This window comes from Phocoena phocoena, chromosome 2, assembly GCF_963924675.1.
Source record: "Phocoena phocoena chromosome 2, mPhoPho1.1, whole genome shotgun sequence".
Lineage (NCBI taxonomy): Eukaryota > Metazoa > Chordata > Mammalia > Artiodactyla > Phocoenidae > Phocoena > Phocoena phocoena.
The window spans coordinates 116,204,167-116,227,752 of NC_089220.1; the positions used below are offsets into that span (position 1 = coordinate 116,204,167).

At 59.3% G+C, this 23,586-nt stretch overlaps 1 protein-coding gene across 3 annotated transcripts; it reads right to left on the reverse strand.

The window, feature by feature from the left end:
- Positions 1–612: 612 nt before the first annotated feature.
- SEMA7A (semaphorin 7A (JohnMiltonHagen blood group)) lies at positions 613–22,806 on the reverse strand. Of its 3 annotated transcripts, none has more exons than XM_065871247.1 (14): positions 22,638–22,806; positions 8,817–8,968; positions 8,258–8,299; positions 7,836–7,928; positions 7,538–7,622; positions 7,277–7,387; positions 6,476–6,615; positions 5,691–5,875; positions 4,685–4,793; positions 4,402–4,600; positions 2,420–2,547; positions 2,062–2,216; positions 1,795–1,856; positions 613–1,473 (listed from the first exon to the last, which is right to left on the reverse strand). In XM_065871247.1, exons 1-14 carry the CDS (start codon positions 22,804–22,806, stop codon positions 1,112–1,114), a joined length of 1,992 nt encoding a protein of 663 aa, XP_065727319.1. In that variant the 3' UTR covers positions 613–1,111. The 3 variants fall into 3 exon arrangements, with proteins under 3 accessions (XP_065727319.1, XP_065727320.1, XP_065727324.1); XM_065871248.1 differs by having other exon boundaries at positions 1,112–1,473; positions 8,817–8,959; XM_065871252.1 differs by lacking the exon at positions 8,258–8,299 and having other exon boundaries at positions 1,112–1,473.
- Positions 22,807–23,586: the final 780 nt, after the last annotated feature.

Below are 23,586 nucleotides of genomic sequence, written 5' to 3' on the forward strand. Positions count from 1 at the left end.
TTATAACATGTCCTGAGCTGAAGGTGGGAGGCTAGGAGCATGGAAGCACAGCCCCTGGGGAAGGGGGCTGAGGGGAGGGGAGGGGAGGGGAGGTAGGCCCCCACCCCCCCACCCCCCAGCCCCCAATGCCAAGGGCAGAGTCCCGGAACCTCCCCCTGAGGACCTGGCTCCTCCTTCAAAATGAACACGGTGAAACTAGCGCTCAGTTTTCTCCTTCATTCTCCCCTGTCTCCCTCATCCCACCCCCTCCCATAACCACCCCACATGAGGGGCTTGGACGATGTCCCCTTCAGACTGGGCTCCCAGGGCAGAGCCAGCTCATGCCACTCTCGCCAAACCCACACCCATCCCTGGACTCTTATCCCATTCCCGGGAGCCGCAGACTGGGACCCCCCTGCCCGTGACCCATCCCTTCCCCAGCCCCTCCCTCCCCACCCCACCCCAGCACGCAGTTTTGGTATTTCATACAGATGCAGTCAGAAGTAGCTATACATGAAATAAGCCTAACATAAAAATAGAGCTTTTTCCGTCCTTCTGTCCGGAAAGCAAACATCCTTCAATAAACATGCAAGGCAGCTGCCTAGTGAGACCCAGGGCTGGTGAGGGGGCCACAGAGGGCTGCCCTGGGCCTGCGGGAACACTAGCCACCCCCAGCCATGGCAGGAGGGAGGATGAGGGGGGCAATTTGGGTATAGAGGGTCCAGAAGGACTCAGGCCTCAGCCCAAACGTCCAGAGATGGGGTCCCAACTCCCCTTTTTAAACCCCTCTCTCTGGGCCACAGGCTCTTAGGCCAAGAGCATCATTGCATTTAGTCAGTTTGAGGAGCAGTTTTTGAAAAATGGTCTCCAAAAGATAAAGTCTTGGGTCAGCAAGGCGCCAGCTTCACAGTCGGAGCCTCCATTCTCTGGCCCACACCCACCCCTGCCCCACCGGGGCCCAACAGCCGCCTGCGGCTGGCCATCTCCAGGCCTGGCGTTCCCCGTCGGGTTATGTAGTTCCCCTGGAAGAAGTGGTGGGCAAGGAGCTCCGGGCCCAGCCGGTTCTGGGTGTGAGACTTTTCTAGTGCCTTGGGGCTGCAGAAGCCCACAGCATGCCCAGCCCCAGGAGGCCCTAATGGACCAGCAGGCCAAGAGTAAGCGTGGGCAGGACACCCAGCCAGAGGGAGGCAGCCAGGGCGCGGGCGCGGCCCAGCAGGTGTGAGGTCATGGCGCCATCCTCGCGCAGCAGCTGCCAGTGCTGAGCCTCGTGGAGGTAGGAGCCCTCCTGGGCCTCGCAGTAGTAGTGGCCGTACTGGAGGTCCGTGAGGTTCTCGATGAACAGGATGCAGTTGGGGCTCTGGTGGCCGGGCTCACAGCTCTGCTCCACGCTGTTCTCGTGGCGCCACGAGTAGGTGGCGTGGCGGGACTCCATGGGGCAGCTCAGGTAGTAGCGAGAGTTCTGGGCCAGGGAAACCTTCTGCAGTGGGGCTTGTTCTGGGGAGGGATGGGGAGATAGCCATGAGGAGGGGCTGACGGCTCCCAGGGCAGGCTGTGTCCTCCCCCACTGATAGGCCTCCAAGGCCAAGGCTTCTGAATGAACGCGGGGAAACCAGCGCCCAGTCTCCTCTTGACTCTCCCCTGCTGCCCTCACCCCACTCCTCTCACAACCACCCCACACCAACGGGGCTCCCTCCACAGGACTGTCCTGCCCATCTGTCTGGAGCCCCCAGGACCAGACCAGGCCTCCCTCAGACAGGGCAATCAGGGCACGGCGGTACCACCCTAATGGGATGGGGGCAGGGCCAGGTCATGTACCTGGCTTTGGGTTGGGGCACCCCTTGTGTGGCTCGGCTGGATTGATGGACTGCAGCACTGGCCTGGAGTTGGAAGGAAGAGAGAGGCTAAGCAGACAGGAGGCCACAGGCCTGGCCCCTTCCCTGTCCTCCTCCCCACCCAGCACCAGCAGCGGTGCCCACCCAGAGGAGGGTCTGGCCAGAAGGGCCGCCTCCTGTAGACCATCAACCCCCACTGCTGTGTTCGCTGTCTCCTAGCGACAAGGGATCCCAGCCAACATACTCTGACTTTGGGGAGCTGTAGATGGAGACGCAGCGGTCCTGGTTCCAGCCGCAGTAGGGGTCTCGAGCCATGAGGCAGCCATGGCAGCCCCCACTGTAGACCTCACACAGGTCCAGGGGCACCTGGCTCACCTCCCACTGGGAGTTCACATACAGTTTCCGCTGGAAAGAGAAAAGGACTGAGTCAGGTCAGGGCCCCCATCCCAACTGAGTTCTAAGCCCCTAAGCTTTGGTCCAGCTGCCTGGCAGACCCTGGGGCCCAGAGACCCAGCAAAGGACATGCAAATCACATGCAGAGGAGCTCTGTCCTCACCTGGCCATCCCTGGGCAGCCCCATAGGGCAAGGGTTGGTTGGGGAGGCTCACCCGGTCAGAGTCCAGTGACATGGCCTGGATAGTGGCTGGACGGCGAAAGGGCTGGATCTCCAAGATGCTGAAGACAAGGCTGTGTTCCCGTTCCCCCGACTCCACCACCTTGTGGATGGTGCCCTTGTCTGTAGGTGAGAGGCAGAGGGTCAGCAGGCGGGAGTCCCACCACAGAGCCAGGCAGCCTCCCTCTGGGCTGAGCTGACCAGGAAAGATGCCGGTGGGGAGGGCTGGGAAGTCATGGCTCAGGCAAGGGTCATAGGACTGGGGTGGGATGGGGAGAGGACAGCATGACTGGGGAGGGTCTTAAGAGCCCAAAGGCATCGCAGGAAGCTTCCAAGCCTGGGCCAGGGAGGCTATCGCAGGAGGCCCTGGGCTCCCCAAGGCCGCAGGGGAAGCTGGAGCATGGAGAATAGAACCAGCAGTCTCACGTGCCCAAGCACTGCTAAGCCTCCAGCTACATGCATAGCACCACTTCGTTTAATCCTCCACACCCCTGGGAGGTGGGTATTATCATCCCCACTTCGAAGATAAGGACACGAGGCTCAGAAAGGCTAAGCAACTTGCTCAAGGTCACACAGCTGGTGACTGGAACCCAGAGGGGTCAGAACTCTACCCCTCAACTTCTTCGATAAACCCCTCTGCTTCCTGGACTCTTTGTTGTCTTTAAAATAAACTTTTTATTCTGAAATAATTTCAGATTTACAGAAAAGTTACAAAGATAGTACAAAGAGTTCCCGTATACCCTTCGTCTAGTTTCCCCTAATGTTTCTTCTTAGATAACTGTGATCTTTGTCACAGCTGAGCAGTTGTCACTGGTACATAATTATTAAATCGACTACAGACTTTACTGGGATTTCACGGGTTTTTCCACTAATGTCCTTCATCTGTTCCAGGATCCAATCCAAGATTCCACATTGCATGTAGTCTTAGGGGATTTTAAAATTTTTTATAAAATCTTAGATCTGAAAAGGACCTCAGGTCCAGCATAGGGGAACCCAAGGTCACACAATAGGCTGCCTGCCTCAGAGGCCAGTGCTCTCTCCATTCACACTTATCGGGGACTAATGGGCATCCTGACCCCTGGGTCCTCCCAATCCGACCTCACGGGCTGTCCCAGTTTCTAGAATAGCCTACCTCCCTTTTGCTCCCTCCCAATTTCCCAGGGTATCACTTGCCCCAAAAAAGCAGTCAGATGATCAGATGATTGCCTGCCTAGGACCTTTCCTCTGTGTGTCTGTGGCCCGCCTCTGCAGGCTCTGGGATGTGGCCCCTTGCCCCTCCGGCCCGACAAGCTCCCAGCCCAGTCACTACCTTCATACACACACTGCCCTTCACCTCCTCCACACAGCGTGGTGACAGCCTCCCATCGCTTCTCCCAGCCGCGAGAGCCTCCCATTCTCTGCAGAGGGCTCAGAAAGGTCTATTTCATATCTAGCCCCAATCCTTCCTGCTGCAGACTCCAGAATAGTATCTCTCTGCAAAGGCCCTGCCATCTGGAAGTCCTTCGTCACATCTCACTAAATTCTTTGCATCCCACATCAAAAGTTTCCTCTCATCTGCATAATCCCAAAGACAGGGAGAGGGTCCAGTTTCCTCGCTCTGCGAGGCGGAGGCCCACAGGACACCCTGGACCAGGTCCTTCCTCCTGACTTCCACATCTTTTCCTACCATCTTCAGGAGTCAGACAGCTGGACCAAAGCTATACCCAGCTTTGCTCAGACTTACAACATTTCTGCCTCTGAATCCTGGCACCTTCTAGCCTATGATGCCTTTCCCTCTCCCTTCTGCCCCACCTCCTCCGGGAAGTTCTCACTGCCTGACTCTTCCACAGCCACACACATTAACTCCTGACAGCTCTTAGTCACTCAACTCTCCCAACCAGATGTTAACTACATTATTCTTTATACCCATTTTTACAAAGCAGACCAGGGGCGGAGTGGGGGGCGGGCAGGAGGAGTTGGTCCCGGGTAGCCCCTCACCTGTGGTTAGGTAAAGCACATGGAAGGTCTCCCCGTTGCTGGCGTGCATGCGGTGGACAACCACTTTCTGGTAGTGGTACTTAGAGTGGAACAGTGGTGTCTTCAGAGGCCCCATGGGCTCCACCCTCTGCACCACCTCAGGGTGACTGTCGGCCACCTGGAAGGTCTCTGTGGGTATCGGCTGCCGGTCTGGGAGGCACTGGGAAAGGAGAACAGGTCCAGATCAATGGGGTGGCTGGGCGATGGGATTGGGGCCTGCACCATGGTGGGTGTCACCACTCACCTTGCCAGGCCGTGGGTTGGGAAGGTCTGAGTGATAGCCCTTGAGTGAGGAAGTGCGGAAGACCTTGTCAATGTCACCGAGGGAGTACACGCAGACAGCAGAGTAGTTCCTGGGGGACACACAGGCCACCTCAGTGGGAGGCCCAGGACCCACCCACCTCCACTCACCCAGGCGAGCCCAGCACCAGATGGGGTACAACTGCAGCCTTCCGACCAAGCTCCCTGGCCTTTGAGCTCCATGAGGGCAGGGATTATCCTGGGGGCCAAGGCCAGTGCCTGAGCATTACCAAAAACCATTGAAGGAAGGAGGGAGGGAGGATGGGAAGAGGGAGGGAGGGAAGTTCAACCTAATTTCTTTCTGTTGCAATGTAAAACCACATCTTGTCTTCTGTCACAGAATCACTGAGTTCAGAGGCCAACCCCAGGGCAGGAGAAATCCCAACACGTGCATCCTTGGAATGCTGATGCCCAAGGAGGCCAGACCTCCATCCCCCTCCCAGACTGCTGGGTCCATGCACACAGGAGCCCCAGAGCAGGGTCTTGGCTTCCCTACCCTGCCACCCGCCTCTCCCCACACACACCTGACACTTTTTGCCTGCCTCGTTTTCAATCAATGAGTGATTAAGAGGTGTGAATTGTCAGGCGCAGGCAGTGCCTGAGCGGGTGTGATAGCACCCGGCACCCAGCACCCCAGAGGCCGCAGCAGCCTTTTCCCAGGCACCGCTCTGCGTCCACAGCTGGCGGGCACACAGGCACAGGTGCAGCCACGAGCATGCATATGGCGCGTGCGCACACACCCATGTGTACAGACTCACAAGCACACCGGCACACACGTGTCCCTGAGCACTGTGTGTCCACCCACCCCAGGCCCAGCAACAGCCTTGTCCCTTGAGCCAGGGTCCCTGCTCTTACCACACCAGCCCTCCCTTGGGCAGGGCCCAAACCCTCTGATCCCCACTGGACACTTAACTAATGCCAGCCCCAGCACCAGGACAAGGGCCACTCACCAGGGGTTGGAGAAAACGCCATAGACCCTAGTGTCCCTCCACTGGCCATTAGGGTCAGGGAGCAGGAAGACGTCCTGCAGCCTGTTGAAGTTCTTGTTGCTGGTGGCGTCACTGCACACCAGCATGGCTTTCAGGAAGGTGTTCCACTTGGAGACCGACAGTGAGCTCTCTCCACCCTGGTCCCCCTGGAACGGGGGAGGGGAGAGGAGGTCCCTCAGCACCTGCCTGGGCTGCCCCACACACCCGGGGCACCTGCTGCCGGGAATGCCAGCACCCAGGCTTCTGAGGAGGAAGGGAGGCCCTGAAAGGGGTCGGGACCTGCGAGGGGACGAGGCTGAGGTACCCCACCACTCAGGCCAGGTTCTTGGGCCAGGCTCCAGGAGGCAGGCCTGGCTGACCCAGGGCACAGGGCTCACAGCAGGGACCTGCAGGGTGCGGGTACCAGGTCCCCACAGAGCACACCGGCTCAGACACACGTCTGCCCACTCTCACACGTGCACGCTCACACACACGACACAGACCCGCACGACCCAGCACCTCCACACGGGGGAAACACACACACGTCAGTGCACTCCCATTCGCACGCACACGCTCACGCACACTCTCCACGAATACACACATTTGCACACTATCACACGTGCAGGGGAGCCCAAGCATCTTTACCCGCTCACAGGCGCGCACACCTCCCCCCACAGTCCCACACAGACTCGCACACAGGCAGACACACGCTCACTCGCTCCTGTTCAGGCACAGACACACACTCTGCCCGCTCAGCACTTGCTCACCCTGCACAGCTGGGCCACTCGGGAGACGTTGAGAGGGGCCTCGGGATTCTTGTCAGGGTTGTCCTCTCGGAAGAAGTAGTAGATCTTGTCATCGTAGGCCTGGTCTTGGTGCACAATGGTGGCCTTGATGAACTGCGGGTCTACCGGGGACAGAAGTGAAAGGGTGTGAGGCGGGGAGCCTCTCAAAGGACCCACCCACACCCTGCCCACCCCCTGAGTCTGCACAAACAAACAAACCCGGGTCAAATCACACCTGGAATAAACTTCAGAAAAACAGATCTAACACCCCAAAGGGCCTGAGACTCTGCACTCCCACCCCACACCTGTTTTGCCCTCTCTTACAAAGATGTCATTGGCCCAGGAGCAATGACTTCAGGCCTAGGGACTGGGGGGAGAGCCCTAAGGGCCCCTATGTCACTTCTGACTAACTGGCAGAGCCCTAATGAGGAGGGAGTGGGTGTTGCCCCATGTGAGCTCAGCAGAGGGATACGCTATGGCACCCAGGGACTCCACGCTGAGTCTGGGCTTTCCTCTGATTTGTTCCCAGAGGGTGTTGGGCCCATCCTGCCTCCACATCTTTCTCTCGGCTGTTCCCCTGCTCCCTGCCAGGCCAACCTCCTCAGCTCCATCTTCCCAGGGCTGTACCAAGCTCCCGCTCTCCCGACTGGCCTGTGGCCCTAGCGGCCCTAGGGGAGCCTCCCCATACACATGAGGATCCCATCTGCCGCCCTGAGCAGTCACAACGCCTCATTCAGCCCAGCCCAGCCCAGCCCAGCCCAGCCCAGCTGGAGCCTGACTCACTTTGCATGACAGTATCACTGGTGTACAGCTCAATCTCACCCTTGATACGGCGGAACCGAGGGATCTTCCCATTGTACTCCTGCTTCCGGATAGTGGAGTACACCTCAGAGCCTGGGTACAGTGAGAGGAGCATGGGTAAGGGCACACAGGCCCTGGAAGTCCCTCCCCCGGACCTGGGTCGCCAGGCACAGAGCTGACCACCCTCCCCCTGCCCAGGGCAGCAGCCCTCTGGGAACCCTCCAGCGCCAGCCACAGCCCTACCATCAAACAGAACCAGGGAGTTCTCATCCGGGCTGAAGGGGGCATAGCCTCTCCTCTCACCAAGCAACTCTGCAGTGTCATTCACCTGGGGGAGACCAAGGGGGTCAGACTGCCACGTGATCCCACGGTCACTGCCTCCCATGGGTGCCAGCTGCCCAGCCAGGGTCCCCATCCTCCCAGGAACTCTGTACAAGGTGAGGCCAGCCTCAGAGTCCCCCCACCTCCTTCCCACCATGGGGAGCAGAAGCCCATCGGACAAGGGTGAGCTGACCAGGCACAGGGAGAGGGGCCTTCTCACCAGGGTCCAGCAGCTGGGGCGCCGGGCATTGGTGCCGCAGACCAGCAAGCCCTCACCCTGCTTCTCCAGGAGCGTGATGTAGTTCTTGCAGTCCTGCTCGGGAGAAGGGGAAGGAGAGAGGTTGGTTGGTGGGAGGCCCTGGCAGGCCTAGCACTGGGACCCTCGGTCTTGGGGAAGAAAGCATCAGAAGTCTGAACACAGGAGGCAGCCTCTAAGGAGGGCCCAGAGCAGGTGCAGCTGATGCCAGAGGAAGGGCCTCGGGGAAGGAGTGTCTCCTCCTCAGACTGGGAACCCTGGGGCAGGGCTACTTCTCTCCTCCTGGACTGGGGCTCCCAAGACAGGGCCAGGCCTCCTTCCTCAGACTCTCAGGAACCTTTCCAAGGGGCCCAGCCTCCCCTCTGCACTCCCTCTCCCCCACTCACCTGCTTGTCCCGGCAGGACCCCTTCGTGGAGACAATGTTCACCTGAGGGGAACAGGGGGAGCGTCAGTCCACTCTGCCAGGGGCAAGACGCCCCCGTAAGTGCTTTCCGTGCACCCTCAGGATAGGCTCATTTGACAGATGAGCAGCTAGGGCTCTGAGAGGAGGAGTGATTTACCCAACATCACACAGGCTGCTCAGCCTGATACCTGGAGCCAAAGCCCAGAGCTCATGAGCCAGCCCAGAGATCTCAGAAGACAGGGGCCATGGGGTTCTGGAGCCCAGCTTCCTGCTAGGCCTCCGCAGTCGGCGCTACCCGCCCAGCCAGGCGTGTTAGCTCTGCGCTTCTCTCCACACTGCCCCAACACCCACGCCAGTTGGGACCACCCTCAGGGAGCCTCCCCCAGGGACCATTTATGGGATATAATAGGGGGTTGACCAGCTCTGGAAGAAATGCCAGTTCCCCCGGATTCCCTGAGGCTCCTCTCCAAGGCCAGAGGGGAGATAAGAAGATGGGGAAGGGGGAAGAGAAAAGGGGGCAGGGAGAGGGGTCCAGGCTCACTGTGCGCATGGAGGCGTTCCTGCCCTTGGAGAAGTCGAAGACATAGACCTTGCTGCGTCCACCCACCCACACGGAGGAGCTGCCCGGCTCGTGGAAAAGCACCGTGTGTGGCTCGGCCAGGCCAAAGTCCACATGGTCCTGCCCTGCGTGGCCTAAGGAAGAAACAATTGGCAGAAATGTTGAGGCTGGACCCTGGGCTGGAAGATCCTGGCCCCACCCCCATGCATACCGGCATCCCCCGAACAACTAGTGCTTGGATTTGGCTAGGGCGGCGCCTGAACTCAAGAGCCGTGAGCGAGAGAAGACAGGGGTCCTCTGGCGGGGTCCAGCAACCAGATGTCCTCACCCCAAAGCCATGACCCCTACCCTACAATATGTGTGACCTCAGAGTGGGGGCAGAATTTAGGGACCCCTGGGGAGAACAGACCGCCCCCCCCACCCCCGCCACACACACACACTGCTGTTCCTAAGGGGCTGGGCTTGGGCAGGAGGGACCAGGGCTCCCAACTCTGCTCTGAGGCTCTCCGCTATCTAGGACAGAGCAAGCAGCCACTTCCACCCCCTGCCTCTAAGAACCCCACGTACAGTTCAGGTTCCCAGGGATCACTTTGCTCAGAACCCTATCCCCTCCTTCAGGAAGCCCTCTCTGACCCTTCCCAGCCCACTCCATCCCCTTAGTGAGCAGGTCAGTACAGATCAGAGCTGGAAAGGAATCTTAAGTCCACTCTCTCCCATTTTAAAGATGGAAAAACAAAGGTCCAGAGAGGGGCAGCCCAAGCTCACATGGTCAGTAGCAGGCCAGGAACCAGAGCTCCTGCCCCCAAGCTGGACTCTGCACCCTGGCCTGCCCTGGCCTGGTTTCACAGAGATCCCAGCTCACCCCGGGGGAAAAGATCAGCCCTCCCTCCCCAACAACTCTGGGACAGGGGGCCCTTCACAGAGCACAGCCTGGGCCTTTAGGCAGAAGGGCTGACCGGGACAATTTTTCCCAAAATAGAAACTGCCTGTAGCCACTGCCTCCGGAGAGATGTCTCATCTCCGGTGACACTGCTGAGGTTGTCCTGGTTGCAGGGCTAAATTACAGGAATGGGACAGCCTGTGGCTGTGCCCCCAGCAATCAGCCATCTTCCCACCTCGGACCAGCCTGGGTCCTCAGCCTGACCACTGTTTACTCAGCTGCAGCAAACTCAGGGGCAGCCAACTGAGCAGGGACATCCCAGCAGGACACCCTCCAAGCCCAGAGAGAATAGAACTGCCATGTCCTTGAGTTTGCCCCCAATTCCCCTTGGTGCCACTTGAACCATTCCTACTGATGCTCCATTCAGCAGGGATGAAGAGCACGACCTACCACGCGACCCCCACCTTCATTCCCTTTCCTTTCCTTAAGATACATCCCCGCATGGCCAAGTCATCCCCAGAAGTGGGCTATTCTTACCCTCCACTTCAGCTGTGGCCCAGCTCACTGTACAGACGCAGAAACGGAGGGCCTTCAGGGATACTCTAGCCCAAGGTCGCACTAGGAGGCAGGAGAGACTGGCTCATCCAGACTGAGTAATTGTTCTCAGGTGCGTTCAGGGAGATGCCAGCACCACAGGCCACAGAGAAGTGCTGAGCTCACTGCCCTCGGGTTCACCTGGGTCTCCTCCGGTGCTCCGCAAATAGCCTGACAGCTTAGGACGTCAGGCCTCCCAGGACCCCAGGGGCTGCGCAAGGTGGGAGCTGACAGCCCACTTCCTGCTGGGCGGTAGGGGTGTGGTGCTGGCCAAGGCTCGGGCAGGGCTGATATGTCTCAGGCCCCAGGCTCCCCCTCCCCACCAGCTGGGATAAAACAGTGCTGGGGACAGACACGAGGCCTTCCTGACTCAGCTCCATGGCTCCAGCTCCCCTTTCACCCGCAGCCTGAGCAGCGGTCACTGTTCCCACAGCCTAGCCTGGAATCTAGACAGTCTGTAGCCCCAGCTCCCCACCTACTCCCCCAGACAGCCAGGCGGCTGGGAAAAGCTATATGTCTGTGTCTGAAGATGTTGGGCTGGGTGGGGCTTGAGATCTGAAGCCCTCCAGAGGCCACAGGGGAGGAGCCCCACGGCTCAGGTCATGCTGGCCACCTCCAAACAGTCACCTCGGCTCACATCAAGGCCCCACCCCAGGCCTCAGAAGAGGGGCCTGCACAGCCAATGCACAGCTCTAGTGGTGGAGAAAAGGGTACGTGAAGGGGCCCTGAGGGAGCCCTTGTCTGGGGTCACAGGGCCGTCAAAGTGAGGAGGAGATGCAGTCCTGCCCTGGGAAGTCTAGTCTGATGGGAGAGACCCAGCCTGGCCCCAGAGAGCAAGGCCCGAGGGGGAGGCCCGGCCCTACCCTGGAATCCAGTTGGAGAGGTGAAACTGTCAAACCAAAGCAAGCCTCCATACCACTCAAGCAAAACTGTGCTGGTACAGTCCCCAGAGCTGCTCACCAAGCATTGCTGAGAACACAAAGGGAGGGGGAGGGCTGCCTGCTGCTGCGTGCAGCGTCGGGGGCTTCCCAGCCAGGACAGTCCTGTACAGATCTGCAAGTATGAGCCCTGTTCCCCTCAAATCCTGGCTGTGGCTGCCAGGGTCAGGATATGGAGGGAGGAAGCGACTGCTCACCTCATTTTGCAGAAGAACAAACAGGAGCCCAGGAGCATTGCCTCCCTCAACCCCGAAGAACCCGCCCCTCCCGGCTCTGTGCCTGGTGATGTGCATGGGGGAGATGGCACCAGCTCGGCCCCAGGACGAGGCCTTGGCCCATTCTCTACCCCAGCCCCAGCCCGGCTCCCGTACTGCCCGAGGCCCTCAAAGGGCCTGATTGTGCCCGGGAAGTGTCTGAGCGGCAGCAGCTCAATGAATACATGAAAGGAAGCTTTGTTCAGGTCACAGGAGCCGGGGGCTGGGGGCTCAGGGGCAGGAGGGCTGCCTGGAAGTGAAGGCAGAACCAAGCCTTCACAGCCAGGATCTGTGGCCCCTTGGCACCAAGAGGGGAGGTGGTGGCATTCAAGGCTTCACCCACGCAGAGGCTGAGCAAGGCTGGGGGCTGCTCCTAAAGAGGCCCAGCCAAGGGAGCAAGGGCCGCATCCCTAAATGCGTCTTTTTGCTTCCTTAGGAATCCAAAAGGATGGGGAAGGCGCACCAAAGCTAGATGGGTCAGAGACAGGCAGGAAGAGAATTCCGGGCAGTGGAAACAGCCTGAGCAACGGTGGGGAAGTACGGTGGGTACAGAAACCTAATGAGAGAAGAATCAGGAAGGCGGGCTGAAGCCCCGAGTGTGATGGGGGAAGGGAGCTGCAGCGGCCCAAGGATACACCAACCCACTGCCTATCAGTCTGCGGAGCTGCCCTCTCCTATCTATGAGCAGGGCCAGGATCCAGAAAGCCTTCTCTCTTCCAGCATCACCCCCCAGGTCCCCCTGCCTGACCAGCCCCCTCTGCTTTCCATCCTGGATGTCTAAAAGGAGCACCGTCTGGCACCGTGTCTCCCCCCTCACTCCCCGGCCTGACGCATTAGTGGCTGACTAAGTGGGAGCTAAAAGCTCCCAGAATAACCAGGGGTTCAGGCAGGGGAGGGGGCTAGGGACACATGGGGTGGGCATGGCCCCAGGGGCGGGCCAAGCACAAGCCTCCACCCCACCCCCATGTGATTCTGAGCCAATCCTGGCTCCTTCTGGACCAAGAAAGGGCCCAATCAGGCTGCCCCATACCCAGCCAGATTCCATGGCCCCCGAAGCCCCCACCTTCCTCACAGTGGCAGGACCAACAAGACCCAGCCCCAGCCCCGCCAGAAATGAGGGTCGAGAAGATGGCTGGGTGTGAGGGGCTGTCCTCCCCTATCACAGGCCCCCAGCCAGGCCATCCATGGGGCTCTGATCCTGTTGGAACGAATCAGACCTTCCTCTCATGCCCCCCACCCTCCCAGCACAATCCCAGCAACCGACTGGCTGGGACAAGTGTGAACTTCTGTGGAGCGGGTTTTCCTAAAGCAGGTCTGCCTGGTGGAGCATCATTTCTCCTCATTCACTCTGGGTGCTGTCCCCGTCTGGTCCTCACCAGCCCCATATCCTCATTACTTGTGAAAGAGGGCTGCTCAGGGGGAGGGTGGAGTGGTGGCTAGGATCAGGGGCAGTGTCGTTACCTGTGAAGGGAGCAACAAGGGATGGACCCCACAGTCTGGCCTGGGCAGGGACAGCCTTCCAAGCTGACCCAGCGACCTGACGGGCCTTGAATCCTAACCTCAAGGAGCCCTTTGAGAGCAGGCAGTGAGGCGGGCTCTGAGAAGGGCAGGAATGCTGCGCCCAGCAGGGAGTGCCTGAGTCAGGCAGCCAGGGAGGCCCGAGCGTGGGGCAGGAGCCAGGCCTGCCTCGGACTGGAGGCCCAACCACATCAGGCAGGAGTCTCCTCCCACAGTCGTGCCCCACCTGAATCACCAGTCCCCCCTCACACCCTCACCAGAGGAAGAGGGAAGGCCCGTGAGGGGCCCAGGAATTAGCCTGCAGCCTCGCCACCCTCTGGAACCCCACAGGTCAAGGTGGAAGGGAAGGGAATAGTCACTAAGCTGAGGGGGGCACAGAGGCCAGAGAGCCCGTACCACTGGCCCAAGGCACAGAACAAGGGAGACAGAAGCAGAGCGAGGCAGCAGCTCAGGGTTTCTGGTGCCCATCACCCGGCTCCAGACCAGGACCACAGCCGGAACTTCCTTGAGAGCCTCTTGATCTTCAAAAAGCTGTACATCACCTTCTCTCTGCTTCCCTGTGTCATCTCCTGCTCTCCACCCTATGCTCTCTTGCAGGCCAGGGGATAAGTCACTGACCTGATAACTGAAGGGAATCAACCAGCCACCAATCTTCCAGGTAAGACTCTGATCTCCAGGGGCCTTTAGCAATCAAAGCCTTAAACTCAAAGGAATGACTAACTGTGGAACTCTGCGTGTGTCAGATTGGTGGACGGAAACCTTTCACTGGAGGGGGAGGCGGGGGGCAAAGGAACAAATGTTTCATTGACGTTGCCTCTCGCAGTATGGCCAGGCATGAGGGCACGAGCGGCCGCTCCTCATATCCAGAAGCCCAGTTTCCGGGGTGGCACGGGCCCGTGCTAAGGAAGGGCTGTGCTTGCTGTTGGGGTGCTGGCGACACTCAGCAGGGCAAGCCTCCAGACACAGCTGCCTGACGGGCAGAGCCGGTGTGCTGGGGCAGGCGGTGGGTCCTTGAGGCGGTACTTAGCTCATGCGGGTGTGGGAGGTGTGTCTCTCTTTATCAGCCATGGGACCAGTGAGCTGTGTGCTGGGCTGAGGGGGAGCGTCTTCCCGCCCACCAAGGTCAGCCGTGGGTGGGAGGGGAGCGCATCTCAGGTGTGGGCTCAGCCCTGGTTCTAAAAAGCTTTGTGCTCCCTCTCTCAGCCAAGTGGCTGGTTGGCTGTGACTGTGACCAAGAGCTGGGCCTTCCTGAGTTTAGCTTCCTCCTCTGTGGACTGGAGGGGCTAAGGTCTAGGTTTTACGACCCACCATGACTCTTGGAACAAAACAATCAGCGTTAAGTTCGGGGGCATTTGGGGAAAGTGTGGGGTAGTGAGTACTGATAAGCCAGAGATGGCTTCCTAGAGATGGAGGCAGCAGAAGAAACCATATCCCCATCTGCTTCCAGCAACTAGCTCACCAAATCCCCCAACCACCCTGTAAAGAAGGCAGGACAGCATCTGCATGCCCATTTTATAGACAGGAAAACTAAGGGCCTTCCACGCCAGCAAGGGCTGTGTGCTCTCTGCACTGTGCCACTGTACTCAAAGGACCAGAAGGCTTGGCTGGTGGGGAGATCAGCTGGGGCAAAGGCTTGTGGGTAAGAAGCAGTGTGGAGAGAAAGCTGAGTGTGTCCTGGGGGCGGGGCCGAGCCGAAACAGACTCCGGGGGCTCAGGGAGGGAAGGCTGGCACAGAGGCCTAGCCAGAGCGGGGAGGAGGCTCCAAGCCCAGGGAAGGCAGGAAGCCACGTCAGGATTCTGCCCATTCTTTAGCTCAGCAGGTTCCAAAAGCCCTAGAGTGAGGCTGAAGTCAGCTGGTGGATCCTTCAAAGGAAAGGATGGGCAGAGGTGCAGGGCCTGCCCTTGGGCCCAGAGCCAGGGCAGGGGTCAGGGACAGGGCAGAGGAGGACTAAACCACCCCAAATAGAAGGACGCAGGCAGGACAGGAAGACTGCTGAGAAACAGAAGGTTCCTCACCTCAGCCTTAGCCTGGGCCGGTGGGGAAGGAGGGAAGGGTCAGAGAGCAAGGGCAGTCAGCCAACATAGGCAGTTAGGGAGAGCTAGCAGGGGCTGGGCTGCCAGGGCTGCATTTCATCAGAAATCAGAGATGCCAAAGGAGGAGGATGATACTGACAATGATGATATCCCCACCCCCACCCCGACCTAACCGTTCCATAGCATATACTATGTGCCGGGCACTTCTCTGAGTGTCAGGTGTATTAACTCATTCAATCATCACTGAACTCTTATAATGCCCATTGTGGCTTCTCTTATTATGCCCATTTTACAGATGAGGGCAGCTAGACACAGAGAAGTTGAGTAACTTGCCCAAGATCACACAGCTAAGTGGTGGTGTGGAGGCTGACACTCAGGCAGACTGACTCTGGAATCTGTGTTTATAACACTGTGTTCCATAGATGAGCCCTTGGAAGCTTCTAGGCCAGCTTCTCCCATACAAATGAGGAGACTGAGGCCCAGAGAGGGTGGAGCCTGGTCAGAGGCTGCTTGGCTGATGAATGCCCGAGCTTCATCCACGATGCCCTAAAGACAGTGTGTGTAAGTAAGCGTGGATGTGCAGGCCTGAGGTGGGGAGGGGACTAGGGATCTGGGGGTGTACTGCGGCACTGAGTACTGACCAGCGTACAAGTATCCCATGGTCTCTGCCCAGAATAGAAGTGCTGTGCAGTCTGGGACAGGCTATAGAGAAGGGAGGATGTGCTGAGACCCTTCCTTACTATCCGACCAGCCAGGTTCCCACCCAACCTGCACAGGCAAAAAACACTCGCTTCTACCCACCCTGGCTCCTCAGCTCAAGAACCCACCATGGGGTCTTCCCTGGTGGCGCAGTGGTTGGGAGTCCACCTGCCGATGCAGGGGACGCAGGTTCATATCCCGGTCCAGGAAGATCACACATGCCGCGGAGCGGCTGGGCCCGTGAGCCATGGCCGCTGAGCCTGCGTATCCAGAGCCTGTGTTTCGCAACGGGAGAGGAACCACCATGGGTCCCAACTGCCTGTCCCAGCAGGGCCCAACTCCTCTACCTGGCAGTCAAGGCCCACCCGTCTCTGCTCATCTCTGCCATGGCTGAGTCCCGCTTCCACCCTTTGGCTTGTGCTTTCCCTTCCCCTGACTGCCCTTTCCCCTTCTCTCTAGGCACGTGGTCTTACCTGTCCTTTAAGACCTAGCCTCAATTCCCCTGGCTTCACAAAGTGTTCCAGACTGCTCCAGCCCTCACAGCTCCGTCCTCCCTCTGACCTTGTGCTATACACCATCTGGCACACACTATCTTCTCTCAGATCACACTGTTTTGGTGGAATTTCACCTGGATTGTGGGATCCTGAAGGTGAAGGCCAGCCCTCCTCCTACTCCATGGTCCCTGGGCCAAGCCACGGCCAGGACTGGGCAAGAGGGGGCAGCTCAGAGCGCAAGGAGAAGCAGGACTGGGGTAGGTCAAACCCCAGTGTCAGACGCGGAGACACCTTAGAACAGGTTCCTGGGCCGCTGTTAGGGTGCCGAGCTTACCACAGTGACCTTCCTCCCTCGCTAGGCTGGCCCAGAGCCCTGGGCCCAGAAGACAAAGAACACGAGCAGCAATCTGTGCCCCGTTCTGCACCACCCCACGTCCCTGCCTCTCTCTCTCTAGCCTGGCTCTTCCCCATCCCCAGGAAGTCTTCCCCGGTGGCACCACCCCACAATGACCCTTCCTGCTCTCACTTCCTGTCACAGTCCTTGGCTGCGCAAAGTTCCTGACCTCCCCACGTGCCCTCTCTCGTCACAGGCCGCAGGCCCACCTCTCCAGGCACCGGCATGCCCCCCAAGGGCAAACCCAGGGCTTCTCCTCTTCCCTCCCCCAGAGGAGCGGAACACAGACCTAGGCACGGGGCAGGAACTGGCTGCCCTCCATCGTGAGGGCTGCCCCCAGGGGTGTGCTGGCTCAGAGCCCCAGCCCCTGACTGGAAGAAGGGGGTGCAGGAGGCTCGACAGCATCCACCTAATCCCAGACTGCTGTGACGGTTAAACCCAGATTAGCCCAGGCCGTGACACAGATCAACCTGCCCCCGAGACCTGAGGCCCAGCTGCCCTGAGGAAAAGACCAGAAGAGTGCATGGAGCTGGCCCAAATCTAAGGTCTTGAAGGGAGGACGGTCATGGCTGCTGGGGCTCCTGGGAGCAGACAGCACTGGGGCAGGGAGAGTCTGGGCTCAGCTGAACTGGCTGAGGAGGAAATGGGCACAGGGAGCCATAAGCCTGGGGACAGAGCATGAAGACAGACAGACAAGTGGAGGGAGGCCAAAAGCTAAGGCCAGGGCAGGCTCGGGCAGAAGACGTAGGCTGGTCCCAGCTCTGCCTGTCTCACTGGGTGATGCTGGGCCAGTCCCCATCATCTCAGAGCTCAGTTTCCCCATCTGTAGAATGTTGACCCAGCTGATCTCTGACATTTGTTTTCTGACATCAGGCTGTGTTAGCGTCATCCAACAAGGTTCCTTAGAGGAAGTGAGATAGAACTGGCAGAAAGGAGGAGGAGGGTGAGTTGGGTACATGGAGGGATGACCGGCAGGGCAATGGCCTTGAGGCAGGAAAGCATGGGAAGCTGGGGAATGGTGAGGGAAGAACTGTAGGAGATCAGGTGGGCTGTGTGCTCCAGCTGGAATGCCAGCACAGTGACCCAGAGGGATGCAAGGGCCTGGAGAAGGCCAGGGCACAGTCCTGAAGACACAGCAGGGCCCAGGCCAAGGTGGGGGGTAGGGGTGGAACAAGAGGCTTGGAGGCTGACTAGACCATAGCGGGAAAGAAAGAGATGGACCAAACGGTCCCGCACTGCCTGGGCTGGCTAGGGAAGGGAGAAGTCCATGTTCTCTGATGGGGGTACCAAACAAGGGGCCACAGTCCCTGCTCTAGGAGGACCCCTTCCTCCCCCCTACCTCTCACCCCCGCCCCCACAAAAGAGGAAGCTTCCAGGGCAGCCAGGCCTTGCCAAAAAAGGAAACCAAGAAAAGGGGAAGTTTTCTGGCCCGAGAGCTGTCAACCAGAGCACGGGAAGTGTGGTCAGTCTCTTGTGACATAGCTAGACAGCGCTGCAGTGGCCGCAATGGGACTAGGGGTAGAGGGTAGGACATCAGGTGAGGGCTGAGCTGTCAACTCCAGGGCCACCCACTCCTACCACTGCCCCCTGTAGGCTGTTGCGCCCCACCCCCTAGGCTGATCCTCAGCTTCCCACCTGCACATTAGGGGCCCTGGCCTGGCCCTCCTCCAAGAAGAGTGTCCAGCTCTCCCTGCTTCTCCCAAGTGCCCAGCCTGGGTAGTGATCCACCCCTGCTGAGGTGAAGGTTCCTGGAAGGGGAAGCTAGGCAGAGGAAGGTCATCTGCCCCTCCCACACCTGCAGGGCCCGGCTGATGCTGGGGGAGCTCCTCACCCCATGGAGAGTCTCTGCTGAGGACTGGGCCTCCTCACCTGGAGAACTCCTGTGGTCAGGAGTCAGGCGGAAAGCCCTGGTGTCCCTGGACCCAGCCCCAGATTTCCATCAGGGAGCTGTGACACTGGGGAAGTCTTCCCTGCCTGCCATGGTCCTTCCTTCCTACTGCTGGGCTGGCTGTGGAAGGTCAGGTGGCATAGCTCAGATATCCCTTCCTGCATGAAACCCTCCTGGAGCCCCCAGGCCCAGGCTGACTCAATGTCTCCCTCTTGGGGACCCCCACACAGCTCCTTTCCTCTCCTTGGTCCTAGTTGCAAGTTCTGGGGTCTGAAATCCTGTCACACCAGGGTACTTCCTCCTGTCCCACCCCTCCCCAAGCTGGCTCCTATTCCTCTTGCCATCCTGACTTATCACCTCTTCCAGGAAGCCTTCTCTGACTGTGCAGACTGGGTTAGGTACCTCCTCGACCCCCACAGCTGCCTCTGTTACAGGCCCTGACACATTTCATTGTAACTGTAGGTTGACCTGCCTGTCTGTCTCCCCATCCACATGGAGAAGCCTATAGACACATCTAGTTTCTCATCCCTGGTCCCCAAGCCCAGGACCAGCACAAGGTTGGCCCCAGTAAATGATAAATGTCAAAAATGCTGAATTACTATGCCCACCCTTGAGGTCACAATCCAAATGAGCCACTTCCTCCAGCTGATCATCAGCCTTCGCTTACGAGAGAAAAAGAAAGGAAAGAACACGAAACTAAAGGATTTCCCTGACTTCCCAGATTTCAATTTCTCCTCACTGCTAGGGTTTGAACAGACCACTGCAGCCTCCATCTACCCCAGAGAGGCAAGGGATTAGTGCTCTGATAAGTGTAAGCTCCTCCCTATACCTGCTTTGGAAATTTGAGGAAACTGAGGCTCAGGAAAAGGCAAGCACTCGCCCAGAGTCGCAAGGAAAATCAGCAGAGCTGGGTCCAGAACGAGGCTTCCAACTTCCCATCTCTTTCCTCCACACCGTGGTCATCTTGGGCCTGTGCCAGCATCTACCTCACCCCAGCCTGCTTGTAGAATCTTCACTATTCAGGACAGAGGGGTCACAGAGTTTGGCAGGAAACTCCTGGTGACATCACCAAGCACCCCTCCCATTTCTCCCAGCTTAGAAAACCCCCCCTCCTCCTGGGAATTGCTCCCCCACCCCGCCACCCTGTTCAGCAGGGGGAGTTCACCTTGAAGGTGATGAATACATCTAAGCTCTCAAGGGAGCAAGGATTTCCACTGGAAATGGTGATGCTTGGAGAGCCCCAGCTGTGACCTCATCCCCTAGAGGAGGTAACAACAACGCCCTGCCCTGCGGAGTGGCCCCATAATGGCTCCCCCAGCAGCCACCAAGTCAACAATAACATCCTGTTGTTTAACTGGACAAGGGTGAGGCCAGAACCAGCTGGATACGTGGAGACTGGGCTCTGTTTCTTGCTGTGGACAAGCTGGCTCACCTCTGACCTTGGAGGTCAGGGCCTTCCTGGGCTTCTCCATCTCCTCCAACCAGGGATGGAATGGGAGAGGGGTATACAGCTTACACAAGCGTGCCAACCTCCTGCCCTTACCTTCAAACCACCCCCTCCAGTCCCTGCTGCAGGGAGGTCAGGCCCACAAAGTCACATCCTTGACTGACCCATGTGACAGCGACAGCCCTTGGGGGACAACCTCCAGAGCCCTGGCAAGCTCTGAGGGTCAGAAACAGGTACAGAGCTCAAGGGTACCTGGCAGGTCAGTACTAGCACATCCCTCTCTCTGTCCAGAGCTGTTCTGGGCCAGGCCTTCATCAGGCTAGAGAGGCATCAACCGCCCTGAGAAGGGCAGGCTGGGACCCTCCCAGAGCTCCCTTATCTAATCTTTCCCTAGAACTTATAGGTCCAAGCAGCAGAAAATAAATTATGGAGAAGATCCCTCCATACCCATTCCAGTCCCCACACCTGTCCTGTCTTATAACTAAAAGCCCACCATTACCCTTGATCTAGTCATTCCTGGAGGCCACCGTCCGCATCCCCTCAACCCACTGGTATATAGGGAACTAGGCCTACAGCAAGGGTCCTCCTCTCACCCTACTCCTTCGTTTGCCCCGCCCAAGCCCATTCCCGTCCGACTACCATGTGTCACTCCACAGGAACTAGGAGGCAGCTGTCAGCTAGGCATACCATTACCAGCTGGTGGTCCTGGGGGACAGGTGGATGGCAGGGTCTGTCTGGGCAGTGGGGTGCCTGGCACTGGTGAAGAAGACCACAGACGGCCCTTGGACAAGATAGGTGAGGGGCTGGCAGACCCCAGTGGGGGTCAATAGTGTATTACCAAGCAGAAGGCATGGCCAGTGTGGCTACAATAGTGAACTGTGTGCAGGGGAGAGAGCACTTTGGAAAGTGGGTAAGAGGACAGAAAGCAGTTTTAAATAGCCTCAGGGTGGGGACTAAGTGCCCGAGATGGGGAGGCAGTATTAGGTGCTAAGAGGTGGGTGTGCATTAAGTATGTGTGTGAAAGGGTGCCTTGGGAAGATGGGGGATGTGGACAAGCAGAGCCAAATGCAAAGTTTTGGCGCAGAGGGAGATTCCAGAACACTCAGATGTGGCCATTCATCTGCTTCAGCATGTACAAATGCCGTGCTGTCCAAGACAGCTAAGAGGACTGAAGCAAGGCAAAGATGCTGGGAAGGCAGAGGAAGCTCAGACTGGAGCTAATATGACTGAGGGGTGTGTAAGTGTCCACCATGAGTAGATAGATGGCCAGAGGTCCAGATGTCCTGCTCCACTTCCACCAGGAATGCCTCTCTGGCTGGGTAGCAGAGCCGGCCCCCAGAGTACCCTCTTTATGGCCAAAAAATTGCCTAAATCTTTCTCCACTTCCTAACCCAGAACAAGCACTGGTCCTGTGCCAGATCAGAGCCCCCTGACTGCACTGTGAGCTCACACAATACAGAGTGACCTTGGGCAAGTCCCATCCCCTCCACTGCAGCCGCAGTTCAGGCCACTCGCTTTTTGAGCGGTTTTTTTTTTTTTCTTCTTCTTCTCTCTCTGCTAAGAATACCTGCCCCAGATAATGCTCAGGCTCTGGCAATCCCTGCAAACCGCCTCAGGCATCAAAGGGCTCCCGGAGGGGCCAGATCCCCCCACCCCCCACTGCAAGGCCACCACCACCACAGGGGGGCCCAGCGCCGCCAAATTTGGGGACAGAGCCCAGTCAGCCTGGAGGTGGGGAAGCATATGTGTGCATTGCAGGGGAGGCGAGCTCAGCCCCTCGCGGCAGAAAAACCTCAAAACCCATCCAGCCAGCTTTCTGACCCATCGTACAGTGTGGTCTAAACTGAGGCGCCCCTGGGGGAGACTCCGGTCCCCCAAGTTCACATAACCACCGGGGCCTAAAAGCTGCAGCCCTTCCCCAGATCCTCTGCCTGGGGGTCCCAATGGCCGCGCCCCACCCAACGGGCACTGCCCCCCAGGCTGGCGCCGATTCCTGGTGACAACTGCCACGTGCGGACAAGGAGGGAGCGGCCGGTCCCGGCACTGCAGAGGCAGCGCCCCGGTGCCTGAAGCCTCCGCACCGCACCACGTCCCGGCTCACCACTGGGTGCCCACCCCCTTTACCCGGCCTGCGCTCGGGGCCGGGGCGGGGGCGGGGGGCAGGCAGCGGGGTCTTTGTTCCCGCAGCCGGAGCGCGGCGGCGGCGGCGGCAAAGGGTCCGCGCCCCCCTTGCCGGCCCAGCCTGCGCCCCGCGCGACAGCGGGGACCGCAGCTCAGGAAGAGAGGAGCTGGGTGGGGGTCCCTGCGGGAGAAAGGATCCCGCACAGAGGCCCCACCGCTGGAGGACCAGGAGCGCCTCGGGGCCGAGAGAGGGGCCCTCTCCCTCCCCCCTGCGCCCGGGCGCTGCGGCTCCCGGCTGCGGGCGGACTTGGAGTGACTTAGCCGGGTCTCCAGCCCCCGCGGATCTCTCGCCGCAGCGTTACTGCCCGCTCCAGTGTAGCAGCGCGCACATTCACACACTCACCCAGACCCACACGCTATCCGCGGGGACAGCCCAGGACCCGCAGAGCCGCGCGCACGCACTCCCTCCGGTGCCGCACACTCCGCACCCGCGCCGCGCGGCATCGGATCCCGCGCCTCGCCGCTCACGCGGCGCCACCTACCTTTCCAGACAGCGGAGATGCGGGGTCCGTTCCTCGGGTGGCCTTGGGAGGCGGCGACCGTCCAGAGCAGCAGCAGCAGCCGCAGCGGGAACCCGGACCGAGCCAGCGGACTGGGAACGCGGGCGCGCGGGGCGCCGAGGGAGGCGCATCCGGGCGGAGGCGGTGTCATCCCGAGGCCCGGGAGCGACAGCGGAGAGCAGCAGAGACTGAGCCAGCGCCCGACAGCAGAGGCGGAATGTAGCGCGAGGCGGAGTCAAACGCCTGACCCCACCCCGCCCCTCCCCCCCCCTCCCCGCAGCCTTTCTCGCCTCCCGGCTGGCCAAGGGGGGCGCAGTGACCACCGCCCGAGGAAGCTTCACCACCTCTTCCTGGGCAACTCCACAGGGAGAACCCGGGTGGGCGGGAAGCAAGGCAGACTTGTGGTGTTCTGTGATCGGCTCCAGGTCCTGTCCCCTCTCAGGGCCTTAGATTCACTCCCCCCACCCCATAAAGGGATTGGCCTAGAAGTCAGGGAGGACCTCTCCTGAGGGCACAACCTTGCTAATGGTCAGTTAAGTGTTTGGGCCCTGAATGCTGTAGTGCTCAGAGGATGGACTGGCCTGAGTGGATAACAGCTCCTCTGAGCCTATAAGCAGGAGCAAGATGCTTTTCCCTAAGGAGGGGGGGTGGGTTTCAGGCAAAGGGTCAGTAACCTGTGGGGAGCACTCAGAGCCCCATCCTTGCTCTGCTGTGAGAACACGGGATTTTCATCTTGGCCTGGCTCCCTCCCCTCCTTTCTCCTCCCTTCCCCAGCCAGCAGCAGCCTTCTGGGCTGCCTCCCCCCCAGCCAGCTGGTGTATGCTCAGAAAATCCAAACTCATTTCCATGTGAGTGGAGGGGGATATAATTAAGAAGTCCCCTTCCCCAAGTAGAAAGAGAGGGGAGCATCCTGCATGCCCAGGACTCACTG